This window comes from Adiantum capillus-veneris, chromosome 1 (assembly GCF_014529385.1).
Source record: "Adiantum capillus-veneris isolate H3 chromosome 1, ASM1452938v2, whole genome shotgun sequence".
NCBI classification, from domain to species: Eukaryota; Viridiplantae; Streptophyta; class Polypodiopsida; order Polypodiales; family Pteridaceae; genus Adiantum; species Adiantum capillus-veneris.
In genome coordinates, this window is record NC_140931.1 from 16,420,644 (window position 1) to 16,437,500 (window position 16,857).

Sequence of the window (16,857 nt, forward strand, 5' to 3'; positions counted from 1 at the left end):
AAAGGATCTCAACATTCGAGAATCCCCCAGCTCAATAAAACCTCACTCGACCCTCAACAAAGGCTGCAGTAAATCTGACAATACATAGACTTCCCACAAAGTCATACATCCACAAATTTCCCACTATATGTTGTAACCGCTGCGGCGGTTGTTTGCTGCGTGACTCACAGCCAACAAACCCTCAACAGACATACATCATCTCTGACAATACATCCCATGTGGAAGTACCTGTAATGTCAAGATGAAATCTGGAATATCAAGTAGCAAACACAAGCTACCTGATGAACTAGTGGATGTCGCCTACAGTCTGTGTGTAGATGTGCCCGTGTCGTATGTGACACGCCTCCAAGAACTGTGAGCCGTCCTTTGATGTGTATACAGCCACAAATCAGTACTTTGGGAGTGCCGATATCCTCAGCACCTGCAGTCATAGGCCGAAACCCCAAATTTGCAGAGTCCGATTTGCACCCGCCGAGACCACGTAGTCAAAAATGGCATGCGCAGAACTTTGTCAAAGCCGAGCGGTGGCCGAGATGACCTCAGAATGAAATTTTGAGAACACCAAGCCCTTTGGGCTGTCCCACAGGATTTGGGGTCGTGTCTTCGCTTGTCGAATCTCACTCCAATCTGAGCAGGTGACTCTAGCTTCCTACAATGCGGTCCCGAGCCTCGATATGAGCTCTGATACCAGTTGAAGGAGTACGAGCGGAAGTGCGATGCGAGAGAGAGTGCGAGAAGAAGAGCATGACGATATGGTGAACTCGCTCTGTTGTAATGTGTAGAGCATAGTGAGTTCTTATTAGGTTTTTACAAAAGAATATGTGTACATACCTGGCGGCCCGCCCACTTACCTGGGCGACCACATTGGGCTTTATACTCCAACAAATACTTTTGCAAGAGAGAGAGTTTAGAGAACATGACAATAGTTGAGGACCAGATTCATATGGAGCTGGTCCCCCCTCCAATAGGCATTTGTATTATAGTTTCTCCCATCAAGGGAGACTTGGTACAATACAATCTTTGTGTTCCTTGTGACCTAGGTGATGCAATGAAGATGGAAAGCTTCATGCATCACAAGCATAACATAAACTTTGTAGAAAGCATTAACTATCCCAAGCCTCAGTCCCAAGGCCTCAAACACCTTCGAAGGTGGAGAGAGCTAGCAGGGAATGAGGATAGGGAAGAGGAAGAAGAAACATTCCATAGGAGAAAGAAATAGTTCCTTACTCTTCTTGCTAGCATACATAATAGCATAGTAATGGAGATGGAGAAGATGGAAAGCTCAAGCATTGAAACATGACTCTTGGTTGGATTTGCATTCCATAGCCAAGAGTGTTGATGTAGGCTCTCACTTCTCACAAGTTTGGAGAAGGAGGTGGTGTTCCTCAACTTTCACCAAGTGAGAATGGTCCCCAAAATGAGTGTGTGTGTGTGTGTGTGTATGGTGTATATCCCCTTAGCACCCCCCTTGGTTGCTTGGGGCGAGTTGCAACTTTTCCACATGCTGCAAGCTCATTGGACCCCTCTCCCCCTAGCCAATCACATGTAGCATGCAATCAAGTACATGGGTAGTCTTTTGACAAGTGTCCTCCTTACCCCTTAGAGAGAGAGAGAGAGAGAGAGAGAGAGAGAGAGAGAGAGAGCTTGAAATTATCTAGATATTTGTTGGATGGAACTAGAAGCTCATCTTTAGCCCAACCAATAGCATTCAAGCACACCATGTGGTTAAGCTTAGTGAGAGTGGAGGCTCAAAATATAGATATTATATTGCTTAAATAAATTAAGAGTGGAGCCCCATGGGAAGAAAATCATGGGAAAGGAAGATGTTCTTCGCTCTGCCAATGCTTGACCATAATGCAACCATCCATCCCATGGCAAGCTCTCGTACGAGATTTTCTTGCAAACTTCGAGTCTTCAAGTGGCTGTTCATCCGCGAATCCTTGTCACGTTGCCGTCAAGTGCATACCAAGAGCCCGGGGGATTCACTATGTTTTTTCATACGGTACCACGTGAGTGTACGATAGGGGTTTTTTTGGATTTTGTACATAAGCATATACAATAGGGGTAGCCTGTCATTATTGCATACTCATACCATATACATAAGGGAGGGGGGGGTTTTACATTGGGGCTACATTCAACTACCTGAGCCACGTTAAATACATTAGTAAGTCTCTCTCTCTCTCTCTCTCTCTCTCTCTCTCTCTCTCTCTCCCCCTCTGTGTGTGTGTGTGTGTGTGTGTGTGTGCGCATCGATGAGTACTTTCATGGAGTGGTGAAAATAAGGGCAAACTTGAAATTCTCTTGATTTTTTGGTCAAAATTAGAAGCTTTTGTCGATAAATACACTAAAACTCATGTAAATTTTCTTGTTTTCTTAAAGCCAAGCTCAAACCCCTCTAATTTGTCAAAATTACCAAAATACCCTTCAAATTTTTATAATTCCCAAAGTATGTATCTATTTTGGTCGGATTGATAAGGCTTTTGTAAATTTTATTCCTTTTTGACAATTGAGATGCATTTTTGAGTGCTTAGCATGTAATTTGTCACATATTACCGCACAAAATAGGCGATTATGTCCAAAAATAATGAAGCGATTCATCTCCAAAGCCTACGTAACCATTTTTAAATTGTAGTTTTAGCATTTTGTATTGATAGACAATTACTCTTCTTATGAAAAGCAAAAAAAAAAATTATGTTTAGAGAAATTTAACTTTTACGACAGGGGGTATTTTGGGAATTTTGGAAAATTTGAAGGGCCCTTTTGGGAATTCATGACAAAATATTAGGGGTATTTTGGGAAATTTTAAAATTTGAGAGGTATTTTGGGATTTATCATAAATCAGAGGGGTATTTTGATAATTTCCCTTTTTTATGACATTATGTGTGAATTCTCTCTCTCTCTCTCTCTCTCTCTCTCTCTCTCTCTCTCTCTCTCTCTCGTGTTAGAAAATACCAGGGGTTCATCGTATTTTAACCGATTGAAATCGTAAAATGTTGGCTAGATTTTGAGCTGCCTTGAAGAAAATCGAGAAATTTACACAAGTTTTAGTGTCATTATTGACAAAAGTTCACTACTTGAAAAACAATTTGTTTCAAAAACTTGGCAAATGAGAATTTTAGTGGTAAACTGACTAAATTTGAAGGTTTGTACACCAAATTATGCTAAGTTTCTCTAGATTTTGTAGGTTTTCTCAACTTTAAGTTTAAAATTTGGGATCACACTTAACCTATATTTTTTTCAAGCATTGCAAGCGTCGGGTCAAATTGCATCAAACTCAAGACTCGTCAAGACTCTTGGCTCCAACTTTCTCCAAGAGCCTCCTCTGAGCCATGCGCTCACAACTCCTAGCCTACTTCATCTGCAGGTTGCGATTTTGCAGGGCACAAGGCTCTAGCGGACAACTTTCAAGCTTCGTTCACAAGGCATACAGCCTGCGGCGTTGTTGGCAGCCCCTCTAGTGTGCGCTCCATCTCGGGCATGTTGGGTGTGCAAAACCTAGTAGTTTGGACTCCAAACTCCATCCTACTGCTCTCCAACAACACAATTCCAGGATGGTTCCTTCCCACCTCTCATTGCGTTCTGAGCTCCCCCTCTCTGCCATTCGTGAGTCATCAAATTATCGAACGATCAAAGTAGGCCGATTTCATTTCTTTTTTTTAACCCTTTGATGAACTACGAAAAGCTAAGTTTGATTTTTGAAGTCCCTTGATTGGAAATGGAACATGTTGCTTTGTAGATTATTTAGTGGAGCCCTTTATTGTTGAGCGAATACTCCAACTTCCAAGCTACAGTCACACATAGTAACATCTGTTGTATTGACTCAGTGGTGGGTATTACTTTTAGTGTGATTTAAAAAACAAATCAACTTGTTAACATTAGAGCTTGCATAAAGAGCTCAATAAGTTATTTTTTCCTTGCATTAGGATCCGGTTTTCTTGCCTTTCGTGTTATTGGGGGCATTACTTTCACAATCTCGAGATCTAGTGTATGACATCAACGACAAAAAAAAGATAGGTAGACCAACTTTTTTAAGTGCATTTTCATCTCTTTGAGTTGTGTGAGTAGTGAATAGCTTTGCTTCCGGCTTTTAAGTTTTTTACATAAGCCTTGTTCATAAAAACATGGTACCTTTACAGATTTAACTAGCACTTAATTCTCACTAAAGTTGTGCACGTTTAACTAAAGCTTTAAAAATGAACTTTTTCCTATTTTACCTTATTGAGTATGGCTCCCAAGTGTTAGAAGCTGGACACACCCTACGGAAACCGACTTCTCGGCAGATTATCATTTTTTTTTGTAATTATTCATTTATTGAGAAAACTCGACATTTCACCTTGTAAATACAGGGGCTTACAGAAGTTTCCAGATTGTATCTCAGTTTTGATAGTTAGATTGAGTAGATGGTTGATTTGGAACTTTAGGGTTTGAGAATTGTAAGGTATTTATACCACTTTTTGACCTTAATGAAAAACCTTTTTGTCATTTTGAAAAATAAATTGTCTGTGAGTGAGCGTACTGTGTACGAGAGAGAGAGTGAGAGCTTCTTCTTGACGCTACGCGAGCATCGGTGGTCGGAATTGAGTGCGGAGAAGTGCAACGTGTTGCTCCCGACGAGAGCTACGCACCAATACTTACATTGCGCGCGTACGGTCTGGCTTTGCGAGCTCCTTCTACGAGCTTCATCTGGTGATTTGGTGAGCATACGTTGTCCATTTTTGCATTTTAGCATATCCACGCGTTCGCATTGAGTAGAGCTACACATTAGGCACTTTAGATTTTGGAAACGATGACCTGCAAATTTCGGCCAGACATCCTACGTGATTTTGCACTGGGTGTTTTGGGTTGTGGTTTTGGTTCATAGACCTTATGGAGAGCGACCTATTGGTGGTAGTAGGGTCTCCTTCAAGTTCTGTGGTGTTTCGAGATTATTTGATGGGGGGGTGGCCGTTGAGCGAGCCCATGAGAGCGAGCAACTATTACCATCAAGAATCTAAGTGCAATAGGAGCAAGCGGCATGCACAAAAAATCCTAGTTGGAGGGAGATGGCAAGTTTGGTGAGAAACCTATATATTGCTCATGAGTTAAATAGAGTAAGACATTCTACATGTCTATAAAAGCTAGAGAGCCATAAAACACTGTAAGAGAGTCAACCAACTCCCAAGTCCATTATATAACATTTTCATGGAGCGTATTTGGCATACATGTCAACCAAGGCAATGCCAAGCACTAAATCGTTTGTCAATAGCCCTTGACTAACAATATCATCTGAATTATTTCGCCCATATTAATTGAGCAAGGCAATGCCAAGCATGACATCGTTTTTCAGTAATGCATGACAACTATATCATTGGAATTCTTTCACCCATAATAGCCTCTTGCATAATGCCACATGTCCTTCAAATGCAAGCATAGGTGACCGCATTTGGAGAGATGTCCTCGCAGTGCATATGCTAAAAGAACCCTAAGCTTTTTGGCCTTTCCCGTGTTGGGCATATGTTGTAGTCAGTGCACTCCATGAGACGACATACTTGACAAGCAACTCCTCGACCACCTTTTGTGCTTGCAAAGGTAGAGCACATTTGGCATACACGTCGACCGAGGCAATTCCAAGAAAGACATCGTTTTTCAATAGCCCTTGACTAACAATATCATCTGAACTATTTTGCCCATATTAGTGTCTTGCGTAATGGCATAGCGGCCGTGAAGATGCAAGATTAGGTGATCGCATTTGGAGAGGCGTCCTTGCATTGCATATGCTCAAAACAGCCCTAAGCTTCCTTGCCTTTTTCGCTTATGTTGGGCATATCCGTAGTCAATGCACTCCATGAGACGACATCCCAGACAAGATCAGCCCCAAATTAGCCTAAAGAATTAGCGTTTTTAGCCCAAAAAAACAGCCCCAGATCAGCCCCAAATCCGCCACCAAATCAGCCTAAAAAATTAGCGTTTTTAGACCAAGAAAACAGCCCCACATCAGCCTCAAATCAGCTACCAAATCAACCTAAAATATTAGCGTTTTTAGCCCAAAAAAATAGCCCCAGATCAGCCCCAATCCGCCATCAAATCAGCCCAAAATTACAGCATTTTTAGCTCCTAGTTTTGGACTTTCCCGTGTTGGGCATATCTCGCAATTAGTGCACTACATGAGATGACATACCTGACAAGCAACTCCTCGACCACCTTTGGTGCTTGCTGAGGTGGAGCACGTTTCGCTTACATGTTGACCAAGACAATGCCAAGCACGACATCTTTTTCCAGAAATGTTTGACTAACAATATGATCGAAATTCTTTCACCCATATTAGCCTCTTGCATAATGCCACATGTCTTGAAGATGCAAGCGTAGACGGTCGCATTTGGAGAGATGTCCCTGCATTGCATATGCTGAAAACAGTCCTAAGCTTCCTCGCCTTCCCCTCTCGTGTTGGGCATATCCCGCAGTCAATGCACTCCATGAGACGACATCCAGACAAGATCGGTCCCTAATCACCAAATCAGCCCTAAAACTCAACGTTTTTAGCCTCTAAATGATCCATCAAATCAGCCCAGAAAATCAACGTTTTTAGCTCCTATTCTTGGCCTTTCCTGTGTTGAGAATATCACGCAATCAGTGCATTCCATGAGAAGTCCTCGCATTGCATATGCTAAAAACAGCCCAAAGCTTTTTGGCCTTTTTCGTGTTGGGCATATCCCGCAATTAGTGCACTCCATGAGACGACATCCTTGACAAGCAACTCCTCGACCACCTTTTGTGCTTGCTGAGATAGAGCACATTTGGCATACACGTCGACCAAGGCAATTCCAAGAAAGACATCGTTTTTCAATAGCCCTTGACTAACAATATCATATGAACTATTTTGCCCATATTAGTGTCTTGCGTAATGGCATAGCGGCCGTGAAGATACAAGATTAGGTGATCGCATTTGGAGAGGCGTCCTTGCATTGCATATGCTCAAAACAGCCCTAAGCTTCCTCGCCTTTTACGCTTATGTTGGGCATATCCGTAGTCAATGCACTCCATGAGACGACATCCCAGACAAGATCAGCCACCAAATCAGCCTAAAGAATTGGCGTTTTTAGCCCAAAAAAATAGCCCCAGATCAGCCCCAAATCCACCACCGAATCAGCCTAGAAAATTAGCGTTTTTAGACCAAGAAAACAGCCCCAGATCAGCCCCAAATCAGCTACCAAATCAACCTAAAAAATTAGCGTTTTTAGCCCAAAAAAAACAGCCCCAGATCAGCCCCAAATCCGCCATCAAAACAGCCCAAAATTACAGCAATTTTTAGCTCCCTGTTTTGGACTTTCCCGTGTTGGGCATATCTCGCAATTAGTGCACTATATGAGATGACATACCTGACAAGCAACTCCTCGACCACCTTTGGTGCTTGCTGAGGTGGAGCACGTTTCGCTTACATGTTGACCAAGGCAATGCCAAGCACGACATCTTTTTTCAGAAATGTTTGCCTAACAATATGATCGAAATTCTTTCACCCATATTAGCCTCTTGCATAATGCCACATGTCTTGAAGATGCAAGCGTAGACGATCGCATTTGGAGAGACGTCCTTGCATTGCATATGCTGAAAACAGTCCTAAGCTTCCTCGCCTTTCCTTCTCGTGTTGGGCATATCCCGCAGTCAATGCACTCCATGAGACGACATCCTGACAAGATCAGTCCCTAATCAACCACCAAATCAGCCCTAAAACTTAGCGTTTTTAGCCTCTAAATGATCCATCAAATCAGCCCAGAAAATCAGCGTTTTTAGCTCCTATTCTTGGCCTTTCCTGTGTTGAGAATATCACGCAATCAGTGCATTCCATGAGAAGTCCTCGCATTGCATATGCTAAAAACAGCCCTAAAGCTTTTTGGCCTTTTTCGTGTTGGGCATATCCCGCAATTAGTGCACTCCATGAGACGACATCCTTGACAAGCAACTCCTCGACCACCTTTTGTGCTTGCTGAGATAGAGCACATTTGGCATACACGTCGACCAAGGCAATTCCAAGAAAGACATCGTTTTTCAATAGCCCTTGACTAACAATATCATCTGAACTATTTTGCCCATATTAGTGTCTTGCGTAATGGCATATGCCGTGAAGATGCAAGATTAGGTGATCGCATTTGGAGAGGCGTCCTTGCATTGCATATGCTCAAAAAAAGCCCTAAGCTTCCTCGCCTTTTTCGCTTATGTTGGGCATATCCGTAGTCAATGCACTCCATGAGACGACATCCCAGACAAGATCAGCCACCAAATCAGCCTAAAGAATTAGCGTTTTTAGCCCAAAAAATAGCCCCAAATCCGCCACCAAATCAGCCTAAAGAATTAGCGTTTTTAGCCTCAAAAAACAACCCCAGATCAGCCCCAAATCCGCCACCAAATCAGCCAACAAAATTAGCGATTTTAGCCCAAAAAACAGCCCCAGATTAGCCCCAAATCAGCCTAAAGAATTAGCGTTTTTATCCCAAAAAAACAGCCCCATCAAACACACGAGTACCATATTCGACTGTTCTTATACAACCATCAAACACACGAGTACCATATTCGACCGTTCTTATACAACCATAAAAGAAAGGTAGTTTTGAAGAAATCTACAACACTGCCAATGAGTCTAAGTTTGAGCACAATCATCTAAGAGAATAGCAAAAAGAAAATGTGAAGCTTGGCTGGATCCAATCTTTGGATCCAATCTTCAACTACATTGCGACCCTTTAAAATCAATCCATCTGCAAAAAAATACACAATTGCTTAATACATACCCTCTTGTCAATCAACTTATAATTTTCAACGAACCTACTCCTAACATACCTTGACTCCAAATGGCTTCAACAAGCGATCATATATGCGCTCATCCCTCTCAAACATAATGACATGTCTATCCATGAAGCGAGCTGCCAAGCCAAGTGTACCCGTGCCAGCAAATATGTCAAGGACTACATCCTGTGGACGGCTAAAAAGTGCGATTATGTACTTCACAAGCTTTTGACCTCTTTGACAACCACCCCTCCATGGCTTTCCTTTCCTCTTTACTAAATCTGCTTCAGGTACTCTGACATTGAATACACATTTTACTTACTTTAATGGCATATATATATATAAATGATGGATTAGGCATATAAACAAGTAAATGATAGAGTCAACTCACATATCGAAGATAAGGTCCTGTCCAAATTGAAGGTCACCACCAAGTTTCAATTCTGGCAACTGATCATGATGTATACGATACACACAAGTTGTCGAACAACGAACAAAAGCAGACAAGATCAAGCAATTCACCTATTCAAATAGAAAGCTTTATGTCATACATGTCATTAAAGAATAGGATGCCACACTAAATTCTATTGCACATTAAATCAAGAATCAATTACTTGTACCTGTGTGACAATGGGTCCCAACCTCTTTCCAATAGGTGGTGTGCATCTCACAACCTGACGATGATATATCTTAAACCCTTTTTGCTTGCCAGCTTGCTCGACTTTCACCCCTTCCTCCATGGTGTACAAACAAACAAAAAACCCCCTATCACTCAAGCATGAGTCTGCAAGCTGAAATGTGGTGTCATACAGGTTATCCACTATCTTGTTCCAAAACGGAACTTTATTGCAAAAGCATCCCTCGACAGCCACGTTAGATGGAAAATCTGCAAATATGAGGTCTATGCACAAGTCTAGCTGAGTGCCCTTCACAGTGCCTTGGCTACAAACTACATTGAAGGCCTCTAACACCTCAAGCCCCATTTGCTCTGCTTGTTGGGGATATTCAATAATATGAACAAGCTCTTCAACAGAAATGTTGAAAACGTAAATAGTGCCTACAAATCAAAGCTTTTAGATTTAAGAAAATGTATCAACAATCACAACACTCCATGGATCATATTAGATAGACAAAGCAAAGGCATCAACACTACCTGTAGGTTCCAATGTTTCATTGATTATGTCATCATTTTCTCTTAGCCCTCCACTGCTACTTGCGCTTTGATGTTGCCCTTGCATCTTGCCATCCTCTATAGCCTTGTTTGCTTGTAATGCCCTATGTACGACTTCCCTACCAAGATTTATAGGAAGTGTCTTACGAAATGATGCTGATGCAGTGGATGCTACTACTTGAGAAGTTGCCGTCGTCTCCTCTTCCAGGACACTATTCGTAGTAGTTGTAAGTTGAAGGGCTGCTTTATGTTGCTGAAATAATTCCAACTCCTCATCCGGAACATGGTTCTTAACCATGTCTAGCCACCACGGACACTTGGCTTTCTCTATGGTGGACAAGGACTGCACAATCAACAACTATTATTTAGCATAATCTCCCCATGCGTTAAGAGTTAACATAAAAAATGCAATGTAATGCATCGCTTACCCTTCCAAGCTTCACATCGGAATACATGAACGTAGGGTTATCTGCATATGTCCATACACTTGCCAAGGGGGGCATCTCATCAAGCATGTGTTGTGCAATCTCCTTGAGTAGCCATCTAAACACACACCAACTACTGAGTACTAGTTTAATGAGGACTAAAAAATTGAACCATACAAATTAACAAACCTATAAACAACTCGACGGGTTGCATTGTGTAATCCGGGTTGCTCATTCATGGCATTGGTCGACTTAATGCCACCTTCCACAACGCGAAATTATCTATTGAAGTACTTTCTTCGGCAAAGCATGACAAAGTTGCTGAATCGATGTTCCAATGGCAGCCTTACTCGATCAGCATTTTGAATGTCTAGTAATAGACCTAGACCATATTGATTGACTTGCAGCCAAAAGCAATACATGTGGAGCCAGTCCCTAACTTTAGCTTTGTCATTGGGAAGGCACTCCAAGGATCGAATTGATACTTGTGAGCTATCTAACAATTTCACAATGTGTGCCTTATCCACATCTGTTATGCAAGCATTTCCAATCATGTTGAGTTTCTCTTCAGTCGCAATATGCGCACTCGGTTCATGCCAAGGCAAGGATAGAGTAGCACACCAAAACTTCTCTCCATTTGCAGGATCTGCAATCCTTGCATACTTGGAGGTCTTTCCCCTATAGGTAATCTCCATCTTCTTTATCACCTTGGCCCTACCAGTTTCATCCATTCCCTTAGCCAACTCTTCAATCTTCTGTTCCATCTCATCCTTAAAGAGCAACCATGTCATTATTTGCACAGGGAGTGTAAACCAACTCCTTTTCCCTCGAGATGAAACAACCTGCATTTCTTTCTCCACCCATGCTCTGTCTTCAATAGACAAACCATCCAAGAGAGTAGTCTTGTCTGCCTCTCCTAGCCTTCTCAATTGGAACAACCTATCTCCAAATGTGGTTGGCACATATGCATAATCCTTCATCCTGTAGCATTAAAACAAAAAATAATATCAATAACTCCAAGACAACAATTAAAATTTTCAAGGAGAATAGTAGATGCCCAACATCATCTTACTTGTTCAATCTTGCCAAGGAAAACATTAATTCCCCCACATCAGTCTTTGCAAACTGCAAAAAGTGGCAGACCACAGAGCAATGTCTAGACAAGTCGTTCTCAAACCCTGTATTGCATAATTGTACAATTATATTAAAATAGTGCAATCAACACAACAAAAGTTCTTAAAGGAGATTAAGTTAAAGAATACATTGTCTAATGCATTCCATCCATGCATGCAGACGATTGTTGCCATCCAGGACATGGACCATCTTTCCTTTCAAGTAGGGTCCCCACTCTGTCTCTAAATCAAGGGACCTCTCAAATCTTTCATTAATTGTTTTCCAGCAGTCATCCCAAGAATCTATCCTTTCTTGAGTGATTGGTGTCTCCTCCCCCTCTAGATCAATAATGGAGACAATAAAGGCTCCCTTGATCTCAAGATATCCTCCCATCTTAATAAAACTTCTTGTGAGTGATCTTTCGGTGGAAGGGCTTACTTTTCTAATGGCTTCACTAGACAGTAACCTGCATAATGGGATCCTAGGGGGTGGTCCAGAAAATGTGACTCTGATTCTTTCAAGGAATGCCTCTGGTGTAGAGATCTCAAGGATCTTACCAAACACCTCTAATTTGTTTCTTCTCCCCCCTGCAAGATTGGAGATATTCTGGCCTTCTGTCACCTCATCATCTTGTTGCCCCTCAGTCACCTCATCATCATGTTGCCCCTCAGTCACCTCATCATCATGTTGCCCCTCCTCCTCATCATCTTGCCCCGCAGTCACCTCATCATCATGTTGCCCCTCCTCCTCATCATGTTGCCCCTCAGTCACCTCATCATCACGTTGCCCCTTAGTCACCTGGTCATGTTTCTCAACTACCACCTCCTCACTCTGATCATCTTCCTGAGTTCTCTGAGTATCAGCTCCCTGCTCCTCTCTCTCAATAGCAACTTGATCCACTACCTTCTCAACGTTTTCTTGCTCCAAGTCATGAACAATACTATCATCCAGCTCCTCAGCACCACCATTTTCCTCAACATCTTCAGCATCCTTTTGACTTACTTGAGAATGCTCTTGATTACCCGCTCTTGCAATTGACCTATTGAAGTTGTCCTGCTTTGATGGTCTACCTCTTCTCTTGTATGTTGCTCCAGAATCCCCTGGACCCTGCACAATTTTCCTTCTCTTAGGCATAGTTACCATACTCATAATATCTGCCTCACACTTACCATCCTCACAATTCGATCTTGTGAAGTGCATAAACACTTTGAAAGAATGAAAATTCTCGATTATATGAAATCTAGTTAAAAGCCATATGAATGACTGAATCGGACACATTGGAAAGGACAACATCAGCCATTAACTAAATTATGGGTAGTTGTGTTGTGTTAGAGTCATTATGGCAAGTTAAAATCATTACGGTTGACACATTTATCACCACGAATCTCGCTCCAGCCATTAACTAAATTATGGGTAGTTGTGGTGTGTTAGAGTCATTATGGCGAGTTGAAATCATTACAGCTGGCACATTTATCACTTTACAAATCTCGCACCACCTCTATACTACCACTTATCATTTTGCTCTTCTCCATTCTCCTGGAGCTTTATGTGAAGAATCTATCTGTTCTTTCTGCAAACATGTAAGTGACTCTGTGTGTGTGTGTGTGTGTGTGTTCTCCATTCGCAGTCACGCTGACCCCTCCTGGCTTTGCTCTCTAGTTCTCCATCGACAACTCACACCCTGCATCTCACGCTGTTTGAGGTGTTAAGGGAGCTTTACTATACACAGTGTCTCTCATAGGAGCTCTCTCTCTCTCTCTCTCTCTCTCTCTCTCTCTCTCTCTCTCTCTCTCTCTCTCTCTCTCTCTCTCAGCTCTGTTGCTACCACGAACTAGTAGTGATGCAAGCGTCAACGGTGCTACCACCTGCTCAATATACAGAGCAACAGCTCAATACACACAGCAACAGGAATCTTACATTTCTCTCTTACCTACGCTCAACTCAAATGCTCTCATTTGCTGTCAAATTCACCTTCTCTTTTCTCAGATCTTTAAGCGCGCTCAGCGTGCTTAAAGATTTGAGAAAGATGGTCCTTAAATCAAAAGGTTAAGCTTACCTTTGCTGTTTTCTTGGGGCTTAAGGGGTGGAAGTATTTGGCCAGTGGCGACGTTTGCAAGAGCCTTGCCTTCCTCATGGCTTTGCAAAGGATGGAAACCAGGCAAACAATATGAACGATTAAGAATAAGCAGTGTGCATTTCAAAAGTTGAACATTTGAAGGGCAATAAAAATGTTTTGAAAAGTTAGAATATAATTAAAAAACCAAACTAACTTTCTTCAACCGTTTCTCCAGATTAACATATTCTTAAACATGTCTCAAGATTAACATTTTTTAAACATTTCTCAGAATTTCATTTTTTTAAAAAACTGGGATTGATAGTAGTGTTTTCGAATGTCTGTGAAATTATTAACTTTTACAACCATTTCGCTAGATTAACGTTTTTTAAAACATTTCTCAAGATTAACATTTTTTAAGCATTTGTCAGAATTTCATTTTAAAAAAAAACTCGGATTGAGAGTTTTTGAATGAATGTGAAATTGTTAACTTTACAGAGTTGTTGGTACAGATTGACTTGACACGTGTTCAATTTACTCAAAATTATTAACTATGGATATGGTGTTGATCTGATTGAAAGTTCTCTTTTATACAGGGAAGCTAAAATTTTCTTGTAATCTGTGTCCGGACAGTCCATCAACATTCCATTCATCCATGGAAAATGCCTCCTTCCCATCAAGCTCCTTCAAGAGAAGTTGTGTGGTACAACTAGGGTCATTGTCGAGGCTCTTGTTCAGGAGGGACAAGAGTTTAATGTTTTGGCACCTCTTCCCACCTATGCGGGGGTTTATATGGAGGCATACTTCATCTTGGAGGAATCATTATCTAAAAATTACACTGCAAGACTAGAAGACATCTTTCAGACCCCTGAGTCATCTCCAATTGGTCCATCACCTGCACCAATGTAAGTGCATGTAAGTCCAAGATCATTTTGGAAGGTTTGAATTTGAACAATTCTTCACTATTTTTTTTGCTCTCTTGCAGACAAATTGATGATGATGAGGAAAATGAAGATCATGTTGAATTTGATAAGCTAGATGAAGAAACTCTAAATTTTGAGACATCAGTTTCTGCATTCCAGATCATCCGTACACTCCCTCCCAATGATGTGCTTCACACTATTATGCAAGAGTGTGAATACAAGGGCAAGGTCAAAGATCTACCAAAAACCTACCAAGAATTCTGCATCTATGAAATGATTGAGGGGAAGGCAATGGAGGGTATGGAGCAAAAGTATGAGGGAAATTTGTGGACAAAACCACAAACTCAGACAAGAACTCAAAAATCTTTTGTCCTTAGGAAGAGTTTTTGTGGAGGGGTTTTCCAATGTATGAATGAGCGATGCTCATTTAGGAGCAGAACTAATCAAACTAACAAGCAACATTGGAATGGTCAGTTGTCCAAGCTCCCAAAGAATGGCTGCCTAGCCATGGGGAGCTATGGAAATTTGGAATGCTTTTTTTGCAAGCATGTTCCCATGTGTGTGAAAGATTGTCCAGCAACAGTTTACTACTTTATGCCTAGGGATTCTTGCCATAGTAGGCTATTTATGCACCATGGAAAGCACAAACACATCGTCCCTAAGGGAATGTCTAGAGCATCAATTCGGAACATAAAAGCCTTAGTAGCTAAGGCAGTGACAATGGACAATAGAGCAGGCCCTAGGAAGGTACAAATGATATTGGCTAGAGAGATGGTGCTCAAGGCCTTCACAGATGACAATATTACAAGTGGGGATTTTATAAGTGAGAAGGAGGTCCATGAGATGTCCCAAGAATTGCTTACCCTTGTCAACATGAAGAAGTAAGTTTTCAACTTATAAGCACCAAAACACTTGTATTCTTGAAAAATTGGTTCACCCATGATTATGTATGTTGTAGGGTAAAGCAAATGGTGATGCAGTGTAGAAGGACCACTCGACCAATGGGTGATGGATATGATGCAATTCTTGAACTAAAGAGAAAGTGCCACTTTCAGTTCTTCCATGGCTCTCGATTTCCGTTGCAAGCATCAACATCACAAGAGCGGTCCTTCATATTCAAGATGTCTACTACTGGCCCAGGTTCAGAAGTAGATGTGGTCAGAAGGATGGATAGAGATGGACATGAAGACCTCCGATTATCATGGGTTTGTTTTGACCATGTCCATCGAATAGAAGGAGGATGGCACACAATGGGAGCACATGTTTATGATCACACGTAAGTAACAAATAAGTATTAAAAAATAAATAAGTGGATGTGGATACTAATTGTGTAAACTATTGTATACCTTGGCTCATGGCTTTGTAATAAAATTAGGATTGGAGATCTTCTAACTATTGCCACATGCGAGTTCAAAGAAGAGGATGAGGAAGCACAAATAATGTTTTGGGAATCTATGAACCAGGTTATGATTGAGCACACATATAGGCCAACCAATTTTCAAGGATTCATGTCAGATGAGGCAGGAGCAAATTGGAATGCAGTGAGATATGTGTTCGGGGACAAGAAGGAAATGGTGGGTAGGGAAAGGTCTTGTCTATGGCACTGGGAGGATAATTTGAGGGTGCACACACAGAGGTATATCCACTCCTAGTACCAATCAAAGCATAAAGAGATGTGTGAGAAGTGGAGATTGTCTGAAACAACAGATGCGGCACTCGAGCAATTTCGTAGGATTAGGAGCTGGTGTGCAACAGGCAAGACAACAGATAAAAACATACCAAAGCTAGATAGTTGGTTGAGTTGGTGGCATTTCAGGGTTAGCCATTGGGGACATATGATGGTCAAGGATGGGGAGCCCATAATGAATGCATTGATTCCAAGGACCAACCTCTCTGAGAGCAAACATGCAAGTTGGTTGGCTGGAGAGGGGTACAAGCAAAAAATTAGTCTTTATGATGCATGTGTCACTGATCTTATTAATGCCTATCTTCAGTGTGCCCGACGTCTAGCCTTCTTGGATGGTAAATATATTGGAGGGGGGCCAACATTGGAAATTTTAGTTGACAGAGCCATGTCAAGGATGCAGACTAGTCCATCACCAGCAGCCACCTCTAGGGCAGTGGATGATGCTTCCATGGGTACTCCAATGTTCAATAACAGAGTTAATTTCAAGGGTGAGAAGAGGACAATGCGTGCCAAGCGACCATTAATGGATATGGATACAAGCATTTGTAGCCACAGGCCTGAGTATAATTATGTCACGCAAGATAAGACGTCAAATGCAGCACATGAGCAACCATGCAGTGAATTGTTGCAAGCTCTAGAGCAAAATGTCCATGACACAAAGTGGTCTATTCACAGGATACCAACATCAAGTAGAGTGGAGTGTAACCATTGGACAGCTGGTAAGAAGTGTG

The 16,857-nt window shown here is 41.7% G+C and overlaps 1 protein-coding gene and 3 pseudogenes across 1 annotated transcript; 3 read left to right on the forward strand and 1 right to left on the reverse strand.

Moving 5' to 3' along the window:
- Positions 1-8,492: 8,492 nt before the first annotated feature.
- LOC147464366 (uncharacterized) lies at positions 8,493-13,597 on the reverse strand (annotated as a pseudogene).
- Positions 13,598-13,987: 390 nt separating this feature from the next.
- LOC147464367 (uncharacterized) lies at positions 13,988-14,851 on the forward strand (annotated as a pseudogene).
- Positions 14,852-15,105: 254 nt separating this feature from the next.
- LOC147464368 (uncharacterized) lies at positions 15,106-15,719 on the forward strand. Its single transcript, XM_086509047.1, has 2 exons — positions 15,106-15,320; positions 15,398-15,719. The coding sequence occupies exons 1-2, from the start codon at positions 15,106-15,108 to the stop codon at positions 15,717-15,719; spliced, it is 537 nt and encodes a 178-aa protein (XP_086365173.1).
- A 792-nt stretch (positions 15,720-16,511) lies between these two features.
- Positions 16,512-16,857, forward strand: part of LOC147464369 (uncharacterized) — a 1,038-nt pseudogene continuing 692 nt past the window's right edge.